Source organism: Rutilus rutilus (genome assembly GCF_951802725.1).
Source record: "Rutilus rutilus genome assembly, chromosome: 15".
NCBI lineage: Eukaryota > Metazoa > Chordata > Actinopteri > Cypriniformes > Leuciscidae > Rutilus > Rutilus rutilus.
This window is the reverse complement of record NC_140220.1, coordinates 23,422,822-23,440,225: the sequence shown is the minus strand read 5'-3', so window position 1 is coordinate 23,440,225 and position 17,404 is coordinate 23,422,822. Positions and strand designations below refer to the sequence as shown.

The following is a 17,404-nucleotide window of genomic DNA, read 5'->3' as shown; positions in this document are numbered from 1 at the left end:
ATCGAGTGGAGAGATGGGAAGGGCATCCGTACCTGACCTCTGCAGAAGCATCCAATTGCACCAAGTCTGGCTAGACAGACAGAAGCGCGCAGCCAATGCCAGGTAAGGCCCCGCCCCCTTACCTAGGGGCATATAACGCCTGCAAGCGCTGCTATTCTCCAGTAAGTAAGTATATTCGCTTCTCGTGCGGCAAGTGGGGCAAAGCTGGTGGATCTCTCCACTCTATGTTTCAGAGAACCGGGGTTACGACAGTAACCTATTGTTCTCTTTCATCATCTCGTGTTCGAGATCCACCTATGGGAGAGACATGGACAGCTCCCCGATTGCCCAATACACTCACAGTGAGGTTCTGAAAGCCAGAGAAGGACGGTCGCCCCAGGGAGGCGGTGCCTGACAAGTCCCATAATCATGAACCTGCAATCCTGACGCACACACATGACTGCTGTGCATATGCAGGACATGAAACATATATGCGGCACACACACGATAATAACCCCAGCAACACCATTATGCATATATACACCCAGAAAAGGAATGGAAATGCATGCTTGGTGACAGGAATGTGCATCGCCTGCCGGCCCATTCACTCCTTATTCGTTACTTCCAATGGGGTTGCAGGGAAGGGCTAAGAAGACCCCACCCCTAAATATCCCTCTCCTGGTCGGTGGCGCTCTGTGGAGCCGGCCACTCAATGTTGAGGCGTGCGGCCGCTCGCTCACAAACTTCCAGGAGGATGGACTGAGGCAAGGCCGCGTGGGCGCTAGCCTGGGGAACGCCAGAGGGCGGGATGGCCTCCTCGTCCTCTGAGACCCCAAAGAAGGGCCGCGTCATCCTCATCGCCGGAACCGGCCGGTTCGTCGACGAGCGTGAGGTTGCCCGCGAAGATGTCCTCTTCTGGGAATGCGGGATTGGGCTGGTCAGCCCAAATAAGTGAGGTGGCGCCAGGTAGCGCGTCGTCATCACCGTGTCCTCGGAGGGAGCACTGGGTTGCAACTTGCAACTTTAAGATGGCGTCGTAAAAGCTTATTGGGCAGCATAAGGCAATGACTGCAATTCTCCGGGTTCTCCAAGGCTTCTTGAGCGTGTTTGAGGCCCAAGCAGACCACACAGAACTAGTGAAGGTCCTTAGCGGCGATGAGCGCACCACACGCGGCCGGGCAGGCCCGTGATAGGCTGTTCCCCGGAGAAGCGGCAGATTTAGACAGCGACATTCCGGTGAAGAACTCGGAAAAATCCGTGGCGGGCAGCCGTGGAAGGAGGAGCAGGTGAGAAACGGCGAGAGCGCGGGCGGCTCCGGATGCAGAACACAGCTGATAGGCTGAAAAGACGACTGTCACGTCTGGCGGAGGCTGATCAGGCGATATGTCCTCCTGAAGACACGCAAATAAGCAGCGTAACGTTAGATACAACCGAACTGTTTCAGTGCAGAGATCGCGAGAAGCGAATGTCAACTGGAGAATAGCAGCGCTTGCAGGCGTTATATGCCCCTAGGTAAGGGGGCGGGGCCTTACCTGGCATTGGCTGCGCGCTTCTGTCTGTCTAGCCAGACTTGGTGCAATTGGATGCTTCTGCAGAGGTCAGGTACGGATGCCCTTCCCATAGGTGGTTCTCGAACACGAGATGAAAGAGAACAGGCAATATGGTGTCTAAAAGTCACTTACTATTAACTTTATTAAACTTTTCATTTATCAATTTATTAAATCACATTTATCATCATGTTAATATCTAGAGAAAAACTGCACTCTTTGTGTGATATTATATTAACCGTATTAAATTATATAAACTGACTAAATCACACATTGCAAGCGTGAAAATCTAAATGCGCACCCGCACTTGACTAATCTACAAGACTACACAGTATGCATACACTCTATGGATGTGTGTGAGGGAACGGTTTTAAACAATCTAGATATAATGCACAGACTGTATAAAACAAGGTTATAATCGCTAACATAGCGAGGCGGACTACATCGGTGACAAAAGTACATTGGTTGTCATAAAATTTGTCATGATTTATTGATGACGCTGCATAATCTGTATTAAAGAGAAAATGACTTCCTCCGAAGTTTAAAGTGAATAAAATTGACTTACTGGAGTTTCACAACTAAAAAACCTTGTTCTCTTACACTGGACTTTGTGTGTGGTGAGGTCAAAGTGGAGCAGGCAGTGGACCAAATCATTGTGAGGCAAGGGAGGGGACACAATGTTTAAAAAAAAAAAAAAAAAAAAACACCATGGGAATGTTCAGTTTATGAAATAAACTTTAATGTAGGACACATACAAAGAATACACAAGGAAGATCATGATTATCCTATTTGAATCTGCCCTTCCACCATATCCAACTCTCTCATCTTTGACTCGCAGTTCCGTCTTCCACATCTTCTCCTGGGCAGAAGGGTTCAGTCTTCTGCCACAGACTTGGAGTAGTAATACCAATCACACCGCAAGCAATTCTCTGTCCAGCATTCCCACTGAGTTTACTCTCCTCATCTGAACCCATTCCCAGATCATCCTCCTTCTCATGAACCACCACCGCACGTCCCAGAATGGAATAAGGCCCAAAGAGCTTGGCGTCTGGAAGCTTCAGGAACTGCCTTATAACTCCTTGCTCGGAAGCAAAGTTGCCCAGGTCTCCAGGATGATGAGGGTGGTCAACGCCATTGACTGAGGTCTCCATACTGATGGATGTGCATGGCACGCTCTTGATGATCGATGGCAGGCAAACCACGGAGGTTGATTTTCACTTCTAAATCTCCATTGGGGAAGACCTGCTTGAAGAGGATTTGCCCAAAGATCTTTGGCTGGCAAGGTGGCAAATTGGGGCTGGGAGTTACTTCACAAGTGGCATAGATTGTGTTGTCGAACTCCACGACTTCCGGCTGTGGAGCTTCGGCAGGCAAACAAACTGGATTTTTGGAGAACTCTCCTCCTTGTATATGCAGCACCAGCAATATCACAGGGAATATTAGGATGATTTTCTCCATGTTGATCTTTAAAGCCTACAAAGAAGAGAGGATTCAGTGAAATCATGCCGTTTGGTTTAAGAACGTAATTTTTTGATAGAATAAAAGGTCAAAGCTTTGTTGCAGGGAGCTTTGAGAATGGAAGTTGCATTAGGAAAAATAACAACCAGATTAGTTTGCAACAGAAAACCATATAAGAATCCCAGACAGCAACATAGTGTCGGCCCAGATCCGGCCCACATCTGGGCCGTGTGCAATCCATGTGTACCAGATGTGGGCAGACACTATGTTGCTGTCTGGAAAACTGTATAAGTTTTGAATTGCCATGTACCCTTGTGAAAAAAAAAAGAAAAAAAAAAGTGTGCTTATTTGTATTGCATGTGTACCTGTAGCATCTTGAAAGTACAATAATAATAAATAAATAAATAAATAAATAACATGTAGGTTCACTTGCAGATAACACTGATGAATTATAAAAAGCCATTAAGTGTACACACCGTACACTTTCATAAGTGTCACACCTGCCAGCCGAAGTGCCTATGATAGCCACCAGAGGGCTTATATATACACAAACATTAACAAACCAATGACATACAGGTGGATGTAATCACACTAAAATGAGTCCAGGCAAAGGTTTATGGAAATGGAAAAGGTCTAGGGAGAAGTGCCCTCTGGTGGCCATCATAGCGCTTCTGCTGGCAGGAGTGACATTAAGTATGTACACTTTTAACAAAGTAATGTCAAACTAAGAGTTTTACTTTGAAGTACATTATGTTTTAAAAATCTTTTTGTAGTGCTTTAAAGAAGTACACTTCATTTGATCTGTTGTAGCCTACATGTTATTCAAAATTAAATAAAGTTAATTATTTTCTTTAATGTACAAAATTGCAACTTCATGTTTCATTGCATGTATATTTTTAAATGCATTACATAAGTTTAAATAGAAATTATATTAAAATATATTTTAGTTGACCATAAACGCACAGTAAATATCAGTACATTCAGCAGTGCACTTTAAAGGTGCATTAAGCAACTTTTCATGTTAAAAATACCCGTTTTTCTAACCCATACATGCTTAAACAATTGCCTGATGGGCTGAATGAGCCCTTCTATGATCACTGCGATTGTCTCTATAATCCTGTACAGTAAAATAAATAAGAGGGATTCGGGACGGATTCGACTGGGCGTGACGTCATGCGCGTTCACGCTCACCTGGCTATGTCTGGCAGGTTTGTGTATTCGCCGCCATTATCCGCATCAGCGAAGACAACTCAAGCGACTTTTGCAAAAGTATAGAAGATGGATTCAAAGAGACCGGCTTCTAGTTCATCCCAAACCCCAACGCAAACTCCACGTAACCGCGTGCACAACTCTGGTTGCAGTTTCGTGTGTCGCCAGAAGGGGGCATAGTTCTGCAAAAACTCAGAGACTTGCGCAATGCACCTTTAACCATATTTCAAAGACAATACAAGTAATTATGAAATGGATTACAAATAAAGATGTACTTCAGTCAAACAAAGGACTGTTTAATATACATTTAAAATATGCATAAACATGCAGGTAAGTCTGAAAACATTACATTCTTGCACTTAAGTAAGTTTTTTTATAGGTTTATTTTCAATAATATGTACTCTTCTTTTTAAAGCATGCTAAAGTGTACTTTTTCACAAGGACAGGTAAAATAAAAGACTATTTATCTAAACTTTTTTACTAAATCAAGTCAGCTGATAGAGAAAATGGAATGGAGAAAAAAAACAAGCCTAAAACAACAAAGGTACATTACCGTATAGCTGAAATCTGTGTGGAGCCTGAATATTGCAGTCACAAAAATACTACAACGCTTAATCCGTGTCCTGAACTGGGGTTGAGAGAATGTTCCTTTGCAATCACACTTTTGGCTGCTCTTTTAGGAACTCATGAGCTACAAGTTAACCATGATAGTCTGTTAGTCACTAATTAAGTTCACCTGTGTTTCATTTCGCTCCCTTTGTTTGCCTGTGTATATATAGCACTCAGTTTATTCAGTTCTTTGTCTTGCATTGCACAATGTGTTCTCCAGTGTAGATTTGCTTCATTGTTTTTTGTGTTTATTAAAAGAAGTTCTGCTATAGATGCCTCTCTTCTTCATTTGGTAACTCAACTGTGACTCATTAATTCTCAGTTAGTGTTCAATTACACGTGAATTTCATGCTTGACATCACTTCTTATAGCAGATATTCATCTCACATAAGTTGTTATTTTTCAAGAAACCATTTCTACAGACTCTGTCCCGAACCTGACAAGCCTATATTTCACATGGAATTGGACTGTTATTTAATTGTCTTTGCAGGTAGAACTAAAAATGTCTGGGGGAATGATTATTCTATGGCATCGAAGTTAAAATACCCTTTTAGTAGATTGAATGCAGGTAGGGTGGGACACTTTTTGTTAAATGTGTAATTTAGATACAGAACCTAGATGTTTATGTCTTTTTTTTTTATTACTTTTGTTAACTTTAAGGTCTGACTTTAATATTTCATTTTGAATACAGTTGATATGTGTTATTTTCAAGGTATACCAATAAACATTTTGAGATCATGCACTCCAGACAAATTTCTTTTCAGGTAATGTGACCCATCCCTAATTTATCAAAAATGATCCTGGATCTTAAAAACACATGATTTATTAACACATCACACAAACATATTCCACAGCATATTTAACAGACCCAAAAGCACATAGATAGGCTTATGATGAGTAATACTCATCAGTTCACTCAATGCATGTGTAAAGGTCAAAACAACTAGAACATGTTATGTTGACATGAAATTTTATGAAATTTGAATATCAGATATCTTAATGAACTCTATACAACATATTACAAATGGAACTACAACACATGCAACAACAAATAGGCTAACAAAAATTCAATAAGAGGAAAATTAAAAATGGTAACCATATTGTAAAACTGTTTTCTCTAAACACTGTAAATGAACTTAAATTGTGTCCATATTTTAAAGCGTTATACAAACTTTTGGGATACTGGAAGTACACAACTGCAGGCTACTTTGAGGGAGCGAATGAAAATGAGTGAGTGGATTCGGACACTGAGTGCGCCGGAAGGGCTGCCGCTTTTGCCTAGTTTGGGCTTGCTGTTTAATTTGAAACTTATAGTCATATTAAATGGCTGTTTAAAAGTTGTAAAAGGCTGGTTTCTAAAGTACTTCTTCCTTCTTCTATGTATTAATGTTCATGGGTAGCCTAAATGGGTTCCATTCAGACCTTAATATTAAGTATTTTACTGTTATATGTCAACAAGATTCAACAAGACATTTTCACCTGGCTATACCCAATGTTTAGATCTGTCTTGGTATTTATGCAAATTAGCACATATACGTAATTAGATTATGCACCGTTTGTCCATGTTAACAAACAATTTCAAAAAACTTGTAATACATTTTTTGTTTGTCTTGATGTAAGTAATCAACTCAGTAATTTTCATGGTGATATCTAAAGGTTAAAAATTTTACCCAATTCACGTAAGAAAAAGAATGAATAGGCGTATGAATAGGCTATATTTGGGTATTTTTCTAAACTTTCCCCTAATGGGATTCTTCGGGGCTTTTTTTTCCTTACTCAGGACATATTGATGATACAAAATCAGTTGAGTTTGCTTCTGTTGCAATTTGTTCAAGGTTGACCCTCATTTTTGCTTAAAATGACTGGACTATTAGCAAACTGGCAGCTCCAGTAAGTAGTAATGAAAAGATTTATTTTGAACTCTGTCATGGAAACTAGCCTGTATAAACCTTAGTTAAACAATTTAATAATAAATTAAAAAGGAATTTACCTGTATGATATTACGCTGTTCCCACATTGGACCAGCAGTTTGTGCAGCGCCACTACATCAGTTGTACACTCGTTATTGCAGTGCATTATGGGATTGAATGAGTGCACTCAATATAACATCCACTATGATTTCGGACACCACTACAAATGGCTGTCCCATCAAATAGTGCCCTATTTTTTCAGTTTTTCAGTGTGGAACAACAAAATTAGAACACAGCAATAAGTATTAAAAATAACATAGGCTAAATATAAAGAATAGTTAAAGAAAACACTTCACCAACACCATAGCACAAAACAAAAACAGAACTAGACAGAAACTAAAAATAAACGAGAATGGAAAAAAAGAAAGAAAGAGGGCATTACTTAAATAAAAAAAAAATTTAAACTTAAGGTAAAAAGTTTGTAGGTCGTGCAAATTGTACACGTTCTGAGTGCTTTTGGGTTAAGTCAAGAGAATTGAAATTGTAATCAAGTAATATTTTATCTTGTGTAAGAATACCAAGAAAATATGTTTACAGTTTGAAAATTATAAAGCAGACATTTGAATCCACTTAAAAAAAAAAATCCAAAATAACAGTTTTGCAAATAGTGCCCTATTTAAGGCGATTTCGGACACAGCCATATTATGATGGGCGCTTTTCGAATCACTGCTTCATGAAACTTCAGAAAATAGATTTGCTCTAATTGACATTTGGAGACAAAAAAAAAAAAAGAATAAAGGTTTGTGGTTTACTGGTCTAGTAACTCTGGGCTGCTGAAATCAAAGATAAACTTCTGGGTTATTGCTGACTCTCTATGTAACTGAGATTTTGCCTTCTCTGTTGTCTGATCATAAATGCATACTTCTGTCATTTGACATTTCCTCTTCTCATTCAAGATCACACAGTTCCTATGGAAGTTAAATTCTGCTTTATTAGAGGATTAGGATGTTTGTGTGATATCTTAGTATAATTGCGATACTTAGTTACTTTTTATGGAGCGTTTTTTCTCACCTTGGCTGCGCTTTTTTATTTATTTACTTTTTCCTCACCTGGGCTGGGCTTGTTTATTTTTTCATTAAAAAAGAAAAGAAAAAGAAAGTTATATTTATGGCAAATGTACTGTGGGGAGAACAAGTATTTGATACACTGCCGATTTTGCAGGTTTTCCTACTTACATAGCATGTAGAAGTCTGTAATTTTTATCATAGGTGCTCTTCAACTGTGAGTGACAGAATCTAAAACAAAAATCCAGAAAATCACATTGAATGATTTTTAAATGATTAATTTGCATTTTATTGCATGACATAAATATTTGATACATCAGAAAAGCAGAACTTAATATTTGGTACAGAAACCTTTGTTTGCAATTACAGAGATCATACGTTTCCTGTAGTTCTTGACCAGGTTTGCACACACTGCAGCAGGGATTTTGGCCCACTCCTCCATACAGACCTTCTCCAGATCCTTCAGGTTTTGGGGCTGTCGCTGGGCAATACGGACTTTCAGCTCCCTCCAAAGATTTTCTATTGGGTTCAGGTCTGGAGACTGGCTAGGCCACTCCAGGACCTTGAGATGCTTCTTACGGAGCCACTCCTTAGTTGCCCTGGCTGTGTTTTTCAGGTCGTTGTCATGCTGGAAGACCCAGCCACGACCCATCTTCAATGCTCTTACTGAGGGAAGGAGGTTGTTGGCCAAGATCTCGCGATACATGGCCCCATCCATCCTCCCCTCAATACGGTGCAGTCGTCATGTCCCCTTTGCAGAAAAGCATCCCCAAAGAATGATGTTTCCACTTCCATGCTTCACAGTTGGGATGGTGTTCTTGGGGTTGTACTCATCCTTCTTCTTCCTCCAAACACGGCGAGTGGAGTTTATACCAAAAAGCTCTATTTTTGTCTCATCAGACCACATGACCTTCTCCCATTCCTCCTCTGGATCATCCAGATCGTCATTGGCAAACTTCCGACGGGCCTGGACATGCGCTGGCTTGAGCAGGGGGACCTTGCGTGCGCTGCAGGATTTTAATCCATGACGGCGTAGTGTGTTACTAATGGTTTTCTTTGAGACTGTGGTCCCAGCTCTCTTCAGGTCATTGACCAGGTCCTGCCGTGTAGTTCTGGGATGATCCCTCACCTTCCTCATGATCATTGATACCCCACGAGGTGAGATCTTGTATGGTGCCCCAGACCGAGGGAGATTGACCGTCATCTTGAACTTCTTCCATTTTCTAATAATTGCGCCAACAGTTGTTGCCTTCTCACCAAGCTGCTTGCCTATTGTCCTGTAGCCCATCCAGCCTTGTGCAGGTCTACAATTTTATCCCTGATGTCCTTACACAGCTCCCTGGTCTTGGCCATTATGGAGAGGTTGGAGTCTATTTGATTGAGTGTGTGAACAGGTGTCTTTTATACAGGTAACAAGTTCAAACAGGTGCAGTAAATACAGGTAATGAGTGGAGAACAGGAGGGCTTCTTAAAGAAAAACTAACAGGTCTGTGAGAGCCGGAATTCTTACTGGTTGGTAGGTGATCAAATACTTATGTCATGCAATAAAATGCAAATTAATTATTTAAAAATCATACAATGTGATTTTCTGTATTTTTGTTTCAGATTCCGTCTCTCACAGTTGAAGTGTTCCTATGATAAACATTACAGACCATTGCAGAAAACCTGCAAAATCGGCAGTGTATCAAATACTTGTTCTCCCCACTGTAAAGGCCATTTCAGACCAAAAGTGAAATGAATCAACCTCAGGCTAAAGGAAATGCAAATTCCCAACTGTACAGTAGAGTGCGCAGCTCAAACAAACCTTTCAGCTAAGCTGGACTGCAGAATACACCAGCTAAATGTATGTATATATGCAATTATTTTTGGCATGTAGGCCTGTGCGTGACTTTCTCCTTTCCCACAAAAAATTATTTTGTGTTGCAAATATAACATTATTTTTAATCTACTAATTCATTATATGTCTAATAATGTCTTAAAATATAATTACCTATCTACCAAGCTTTCATAATGTATGTAATATTAAGAAGTTTTATTTATTTATCTTTTCCATAGCTCAAGGTTGCATTACATAGTACATTACAAATACAACTGAACGCACATATATCACAAACACACAAGGCCACATGCATCCACATTATCGAAAATACATATCAAACAGATATGTTTTTTGCTGGGTCTTGAAAGAAGATATAGAAGAAATGTTACGGGGAGGGTTTTTAGATGTGCAAGAACTTGAGTAGGAGTACAAAGGGCAAATAAGCACACAATGGGCAACTTATATATTTACAGATGTCCTCTCCAGAAACCTCTTCAGTAATAATAAAGATGCCAGACGTTTTGAATCATTGATATTTTATTGTGTTTCTCCTCAGAGGGTCAGTCTGGTAGCTGAGCCCGTCTCTTACAGGAATGAGAAGTGTTTCACTAACATCTCGTCTTCTCTCACACATCTACCCACAGCACATACACACCTTAGTAAACTATCACAAACTGGTTAATGTGATGCGTATATGACCGCCCTTTGTGACAATTACACATGATTATGGTGATCCACTCACATGAACATCTAGTGTTTGTTTTTTAAGTTACAGTTAGTGTGGCATGGACGTCACAATTAGTTTGGCATGGCATCAGGGGAACTAGGAGAGCAGGATTTGAGCAGGCAGGAACCTGTGCGCTCTGGACTGTCTCTCTCTCTCTCTCTCTCTCTCTCTCTCTCTCTCTCTCTCTCTCTCTCTCCAGGCAGATCAGCAAGCACTAGTGACATTCACAACGATAACTGCAAAACAGCCACAAGTTAGAGGCAATATCAGACACAAGAAGACTCTGGTCAGATGTGTGACAATTGTCTATTTACCTGCTCTGTCTCACTGGTAGAATTTGATTTCGGCGTCCACGCAGTCGAAGAACAGATCCCCGAGCTCCTGGCCCTGTATCTCCCCCTTAAGCATGGCCTCGATTTCCTCAAGACACTGAGACTCCAGGTATCTCATAGTCTCCTGTAGAGAGACTCCAGCATCCTGACACACACACACACACGTTTTTATATCATTATGCAGACTTTCCATAGACATGATTTTTTAAAAGTTTTATTCATAGGCTCAAACTGAGCAAAAATATAAAAAAATTCATATATGATAATATCGTGATAATATCATATATTCATATATTATAGAAATATGATTATAAAACGAAGCATTTGAATATCATCTTATTCAGACGATATAAACAAATAAATAAACGCTCCTCAAAAGCCTCTACATTTTTTTTTATGAAGTTTGGATAATCAAGTTAGCCTATGTTGTGTCAGTCCAGTAAGTGTTCATCTTAAAATATTACTAACAATGTATTTTTATTTTTTACATTTTCTTTCAAAAAATTATTAAAGATTCCACAGCAAAAAACCACGACCATCATGAAACACGGGCTGAAGGGGGACATTTTTACAATTGTACTAAAAGGCCTTTTACTTGCTACAAAAGTATGAACTATCAATCAATAGGCATGTAGTATATTGTGTACAACAGGTTTTTCAGCAAAGTTTTGATCATGTTGATTATTTAGAGCCCTTTCCTCTGTTGAACACAAAAATAGATATTTTGAAGAATGTCGGTAACCAAACAGTTGATGGACGCCATTGACTTCCATTCTATATATTACAAAAATATTAAATTTGGATACCAACATTCTTTAAAATATCTTCTTTTGTGTTCAGCAGAAGAAAGAAAATCAGACAGGTTCGGAACAGTGTGTAAATGATGACTTTCTGGGTGAACTAACCCTTTAAATGTTCAAAAGTGCAATAAACAAACCAAAAAGCATTTTAGCAAGAACTGCTTGTTTCTTTCTCAGACTTACAGGACTGGTCAGTGCCGTCTGGTGGGCTTTGTACAGCTCGTGTTTCCGGTCCACCTGGTGCTGGAATCGAGGCTGTGTCCTGACAGGATCGTCAGGGCCGTACTGCGGAGACATCACCATGTTGACGGTCCTCATGCTCTCCGTGAAGATAAAAGGCTTGAATACAGATCTGCAAGAGAAGGAGAAGTGAGATGCGTCCACTAGAAGTCTTCAGAGGTCCACTTGGATCCAAAAACCTGAGAGACCCGAGTGGGTTCGGGTCCAAACCTTCAGATCTGATATTAGCAGATATTTAGGTATTTACCAAACAGACACGAGAAGACTCAAATTATTTTAAATATGCCAAATTTGCACTATTTGTTCCGGCCATATTAAAATTTGTATTATTAAAAACAAATACATATTAAATAATTCGAAACGATGTACTGTTGCCTGATCGATTACAGAAAACCATCTAAATGCAGTTGATGCCAAAAATAATCAACTAAATCAAATTAACCCAAATTAAACTGGGTTTTTCCTCAAACAAAGCAATTTGCGAAAATCCACGGAAAACAGATCCTTCTACATTTTTGACAAGCATGAAGTATTGGCTACATGGGTTAATCTGGCAACATGGGTTAAAAACGTAGCTAATGTAGAATTTACGAAGAAGTATCGGAGAATGAATCGGGTTTAATTTTATCGGGTTTGTCTCGGGTTTTTTAAATGTGTATATATGCATGTCTAGTTCGGGTAAGAACTAAGAAGTGACTCAGGTCGAATACAGATTTTAGGACCCGTCCTCCTTGATCTTTCAGGGCCACACCTGGAAGGGTCGGGTGTAGCAGTGAGGAAGTGAACGCAGGGCACGTCTGGGTTGCGCGGGAGGATGGACACCATGCTGCCTGTGGTACGGAAGCCCTCCGAGTCCATACAGATCCCGCTGGCCTTGTCCCTCAGGATGCTCATCATCACCTCTGCCGTCACAGAGCCTGTGCAGAGCGACAGGGGGCGCTTATTTAGACTTATGCTCTAAAACAAACATTCTCTCAAATACGGTAGTACTTGCCGCATCGTTCAATATAAACGCTACATAATTCATACATACACCACAAATACACTAAACATTAATAGAAATTGAAAAGAAGTCAAAATAGTATAATTAAATCAGGCATAATACAATTTTGTTTTGTCCATGCCTTCCACTAATAATTGCTAAAAATAAAGAAATACAGTGACTGTAAATGCAGTGTACAACAGTAGATGGCGGTATTCAACACATGCACAAACTCTTCAAAATACCAAACGAACACTTGAACAGCATTCCCACTCCTCCTCAGTCCCGATGCCAGGGGAAAGCAAACGTACCGTCGTGCTGCTGGAGCAGGGCTGTGCCGCCCGTGTAGCGCTGCTTGGCCATTTCCATCCTGGCGGGGGGGTTGTCAGGACTGAAGACAGCGCTGAAGCTGAACTCCCCCTCACCGCTCCACCAGCCCTGAGCCTGGGCCGCACCGCGCAGATCCGGATGCTCCGCTGAGATCTCTGTGCCTATCGTCAGCTGGTTAGAGATGTTCTTTACTCCCTCTGGCAAAACAAATCACATCCCGTTTATTCTTTAGAGACGGATTATTTAGATAGAAGACTTTTCATAGAGATTTATCATCCTGATGTATAATTCCAAAAAACAGTGGTGTGCAAAAGTCTAAGGCCACATTGGAAATCTGGGATTCAAAATATAATACAGCCTGTAATTAAAGATTTAAAACAAAGGAACATTACTAATAAAATATATTACAAAATTTATATTCATAATTTTTCATTTATATTCATAATATTTAGAATTTTTTACATCAACTTGTCCTCACATTAAAATTCTCACATATGTTATTCTGATTTATATATACAGTATATATATATATGGTTGTCGATTTAATACGTTAATTGAATAAATTATTAATGGAAAAAATAATACATTTAACGCACCCGCCTCAGACCTATGTAGTTCATCTTACATTTCATACAGTTGATTGGTGACGAACATGATACAGGGCAAAAACACACTGCATTATGCAGTGCAGTTAGAACGCCCTTAAAATGTAAGATATTGGGACAAATCCAATAATTCCAAATTAATAAAACCCCATTAATACCCAACAAATCTAAACACCAATTCAAATGCAAAAACAAAAACAAGAAAAAACTTTGGGAAAATAAATTGGAGCCTAAAAGTTTATGTGTAATAAATTCCATGTTGAATCAAATTAAATATTTATTTTTAAAGCTACTTTATTTTTAAAGTCTATTTGATGCTTTTCTCATTTAACACAATAATGACTTTAAATTATCTTATGGGGGGGATTTTAATAAATATAAATATTTTATATATATATATATAAAAAATATTTAAAAAATACTATAAAATATACTATACTAAATATATAATATATAAATATAAAATAATATATAATATATCAAATATACAATATATACAAAATTTTAAATTTTAAATAAATATTTAAAATATTTATTTAAAAAAAACTTAAAAAAAATCTATTTATATCTGTTATATTTATATATATATATATATAAATAATGTACATTTACACACACGGAATACACATACATATTTATACATGCACTAAAAATATTAATTCATTAATCAGTTAATTTCATTTAGTTGACTATATAAATATAACAGATATAAATGTTTGTTTTTAAAGTACATATTAACATTTATTACCTTTTTAACCTTTAATACAATATCAACTTTTAATGAATATTTTTAATAATTACTTATAATCAGTCTTGACTTTCAACCAGAATAAAACGTAAATGTTTTTCATTTTTAGAGCTTGTCAAACACATCGAGTGAGAAAAACAAACCGTATAAAAACACATTCACCTGTGACTTTCTGTGCAGCCCACAGTTTCCCAGCAGTCTCTAGCACCCAGGCTTCTAGTCGGTCCACTAGTAAGAAGGTGTTGTGGTAACTAAAGGGTTCTGCAGTTTCCCTACAGCATCCGCCCTGACCGTACTGCTCCAGCAGACCTGTGATCACATTCAGAGCGGCCCATGCACTCTCGCCACGCTCCAGACCCAGCCTACACACACATATATATATATAAAAATCTGGTCAATCAATTTTAAGGCTGGAAAACTAGAAGATAAAAGATGTTTGGTTGTTTTGGGCTCACCGAACCAGGTCCATTCCCAGCAGAGCTTCTTCTGGATTCACAGGCTCCTTGGTCCAGACCGCCTCGTTCCCAATACACACCCCGTGTTCATTAGCCCCCATCTCAGCCCCCCAGAGCCAGGCCGGTCTGCTCAGCACAACAGCATGAGTGTGCTCTACTTGAGGGATGGAAACGTATGTGCACTATATGGAAAAGAGAATCACCTGTAAATCATGTATTGTTTGATTTTGTTCAATACATCATCACATATTTGGGGGGCAAATATGACACTGCAAATGGTGAAATATTCACAAAGGGTTTTAAACCAAATATTATGCATTTTTGATGAAATGTAATTAACTTGAAAAGTCAATTCACCTCCAGTGTAGAGCCAGGAGCGTGTGAGGACGCAGGGTAATACACCACCTCCTGCACCTCATCTCTCGGCCGGTCAGAGTTCTTACCAAATATCACGTAATCTTCTTTTGAACCCGGAGGCAGAGATACAAAACAGTCACATGACCGAGGCGGTTCAGCCATCCTGTATCAAATCAATAAGGATCAATGCAGTGGATCAGATTCAAATGGCAACAACATACCCATATGCACCGGAAAGATTAACATGATGGAAAACGGACTGTTACATTTTGGCATACACAGGCTTAGGCTTATAGATTGCTAGTCAAAATTGGACAAGAATAATAATAATAATTCGAAACTGATCATTTAAATATTCTGTAACACTTTACAACAAGGTTCATTAGTTCATGTATTAACTACCATGAACTAACCATGAGCAATACATTTGTTACAGTATTAGTTCATCTTTGTTAACGTTAGTTAATAAAAAATACAGCTGTTCGTTGTTAGTTCACAGTGTATTAACTAACAAGATTTGAATAAAGTATTAGTAAATGTTGAAATTAACATTAACAAAGAGTAATAAATGCTGTATACGTGCAGCTCTATGTAGTTAACTAATGTTAACTAACGAACCTTATTGTAAAGTGTTACCAAATATTCAATAACACAATTTATTTGAATGCATTCATAAAACATGAACAATATTTACATTTGGGATAGTGACGTATTTTGCAATATTTCAATATTTATTACTTAAACATTGCAAAAAATATTACAAATATCAAATTGTAATTGTAATATATTCCATTCAGACACAATGATAAACCGTTTCACTAACAGACACAGAATTTCTTTTAAACATTTGATTTAGGAATCGGGATAAATTATTTTGAATGGTAAAAATCCATGTTGAGTTTGATTACGCAGGCTTGTGGTCAAGGGTCATTTTCACTAGTGACCACTGACCACTGCGCATTGAGAAACTCTCAAAATGTGTGGTTCGTTGTTTGCTTGATAATACTAATACTAGTAATACTACTACTACTACTACTACTAATAATAATAATAATAATAATACATTTATGCAATACATAAAACCAAATATTCAAAGAAGTACACATCTGAAAATTCTAAACTACATGAGAAAGCAGGGATGAGCAATCATATGATGTTTCGTGTATGAATGTAAAGCTTGTGCAGAAGTAGTGAGTGATTGAAGAAGAGTCCTGCACTGATAGAGGAGTGCTGAGGAAGGATTACTGTAGTGCTGCTGCTGGACAGAGATATACGGCTTATCGCCTGACCTCCATTTCACAGACTCCTCAGCTCCGATCTTCAGTTGCAGAACAGTCAAAAGCAGCTTTTAAGCACTCATGAGAGCCGAATGCAGTGTTTTATAGGAGATGATTTTAATATCCGAAAGACTAATGGCCTGTGCGTCTGATAATGGATAATCTATGTGAATATCTAAGTCGTGCATCAAAAGTAACGCGTGACATTCACGTGCATGCTTTAATTGAGTTTTAGTAGTGCTACTCTAATTGTCTAGCACACGTTCGAGAGTATTTGACGAAGTTATTATTACCTTAATAAGCTCCAGTTCGGTCAGCGAGCCTGTGAGAGGCAGGGCTGAGACGGATCAACCTGCTAATGCTGCTGCTGCGGCAACACACTTCAAAATAAAAGCCCCTTTCAACGCTTCGACTCGTACGTTAATAAGCTTGATCTGTGATAGGCAGGGCTGAGAATGATCAATCTGCTACTGCAGACACTTCAAAATAAAAGTCATCTGACGCCACCAACTCGTTAAAAATGTACACATTAACCAGAGATGCTGCAACAGCGAAGTGTTGTGAAGAAAACATTATAAGGACACGTAATTCACATAATAAATAACAAATAATTCAGCTCAACAGAACTAAAATTTTTGTATGGCCATGGCTTATACATACATAACGTTACATCTATTTTTTTTTACAGAATACATTCTATAAAAATATATTACAACTAATACAAACCAAGAATTTAACATTTTCTTTTGTTTCTAAAAAATAAAAAGCGAACTTAAATAAAATCCACAAAATATTCGAAATATTGATCTTTTTCCTGGCAGCTTTAGCTCTTAGGAAACGTGGATAAAAATCAAGTACAAATCTCGTATATCTTGGCACAGCATTTGGACATTACTATACATTATTTATAAGAAATAATTTACAAAACTATTTATAGATGTTATCCAGTAAATGCA

General features: G+C 38.6%; 1 protein-coding gene and 1 pseudogene across 2 annotated transcripts; both read right to left on the bottom strand.

Moving 5' to 3' along the window:
* Positions 1–2,217: 2,217 nt before the first annotated feature.
* Positions 2,218–4,860, bottom strand: LOC311305047 (extracellular superoxide dismutase [Cu-Zn]-like; annotated as a pseudogene). Its single transcript, XR_014630327.1, has 2 exons — positions 4,747–4,860; positions 2,218–2,999 (listed from the first exon to the last, which is right to left on the bottom strand). The product of XR_014630327.1 is annotated as an extracellular superoxide dismutase [Cu-Zn]-like (transcript).
* Positions 4,861–10,114: 5,254 nt separating this feature from the next.
* scrn2 (secernin 2) lies at positions 10,115–16,847 on the bottom strand. Its single transcript, XM_084432501.1, has 9 exons — positions 16,742–16,847; positions 15,172–15,334; positions 14,815–14,996; positions 14,522–14,721; positions 12,988–13,203; positions 12,446–12,611; positions 11,638–11,806; positions 10,637–10,799; positions 10,115–10,558 (listed from the first exon to the last, which is right to left on the bottom strand). The coding sequence occupies exons 2-8, from the start codon at positions 15,331–15,333 to the stop codon at positions 10,647–10,649; spliced, it is 1,248 nt and encodes a 415-aa protein (XP_084288627.1). The 5' UTR covers position 15,334; positions 16,742–16,847; the 3' UTR covers positions 10,115–10,558; positions 10,637–10,646.
* Between the last annotated feature and the right edge of the window lie 557 nt (positions 16,848–17,404).